General features: G+C 43.4%; 1 protein-coding gene across 1 annotated transcript in view; it reads right to left on the bottom strand.

The window, feature by feature from the left end:
* ttc9b (tetratricopeptide repeat domain 9B) overlaps positions 1-900 on the bottom strand; it is a 23,926-nt gene continuing 23,026 nt past the window's right edge. The window contains 1 exon segment of the mRNA XM_035679420.1: positions 1-545. Within this exon segment, the coding sequence (XP_035535313.1) occupies positions 451-545 (95 nt within the window). The 3' untranslated portion in view covers positions 1-450.

Raw genomic sequence — 900 nt, forward strand, 5'->3', positions numbered from 1 at the left:
GAGCAGAAACAAAATGCATTTTATGTTTTTAAAACATTTACTAAATCACGCAAATGTCCATTATTCATATGTATGTTTTGAAGCTCCTTTTTCATTCCACCACATTGACTGTTTCGTATGAGTATAATACAGCATTTTCCTTGTTTTTTGTTTTTGTTTTTTTCATGTTTGCTCGACTGTCTGCGTCTGGGGAGAGGAACCACAGCACCTGAGGGAGAAAAAAGGGGGAGAGGAAGAGGGAAGAGAAGGAAAAGGAGGTCAGGTTGCAGACAGCGTTTGATATGTCTCCCGTTTGTATCCATCGCTGGCGGGTGATTGGGTCTGTCTCTTCCGTCTGTGGGCTGTGCTGCTGTCAGGAGTCGATAGAGGAGGTGGAGAGAGGGAGGGTCGATGTGGGGACTGCTCGTAGGGTCAAAGGTTGAGGGGTCAGGAGGGTGAAAAGGTCGAAGGTTAGCCCTGGGTCTCTTTGCCGCTCTCTCGTTCCCGCTGTCCACTCTTGCTCATCTTCATCTCTGTCAGCTGGATGTACCGCAGCACGTTGGTGTCTGTGAGGGAGAGAGGAAACGTAACGGCCGTGAGGCAGAAAGGTCGAAATAAAAAAGGAGGAGTCACATCTTTACTTCAATCAGTGCGATCTTTTTTTTCCTATTCAGTTAAATTTATTTTATTTTAACAACAGAGGCACAGCATTGACTTTTGTTATGACAGAGCACAAATGTGGCCCAGGTTTCAAGAAGTAAACATGTCATTCATTTTCTCCAATAACATTTCAGGAGATATCTAAAAAAGAGTTGAGACAAAACGCGACCTTATAAAAGTGTATACCCGAAGCAAAAATAACTTTGGAAAAAAAGGGAAAAAGCACACGGCTAAATACTTAGTGTTGTTAGCTCATGCAGA

The sequence above is a fragment of the Morone saxatilis genome, unplaced genomic scaffold (assembly GCF_004916995.1).
Source record: "Morone saxatilis isolate NCDOM2014 unplaced genomic scaffold, NCSU_SB_2.0 Contig8, whole genome shotgun sequence".
NCBI classification, from domain to species: domain Eukaryota; kingdom Metazoa; phylum Chordata; class Actinopteri; family Moronidae; genus Morone; species Morone saxatilis.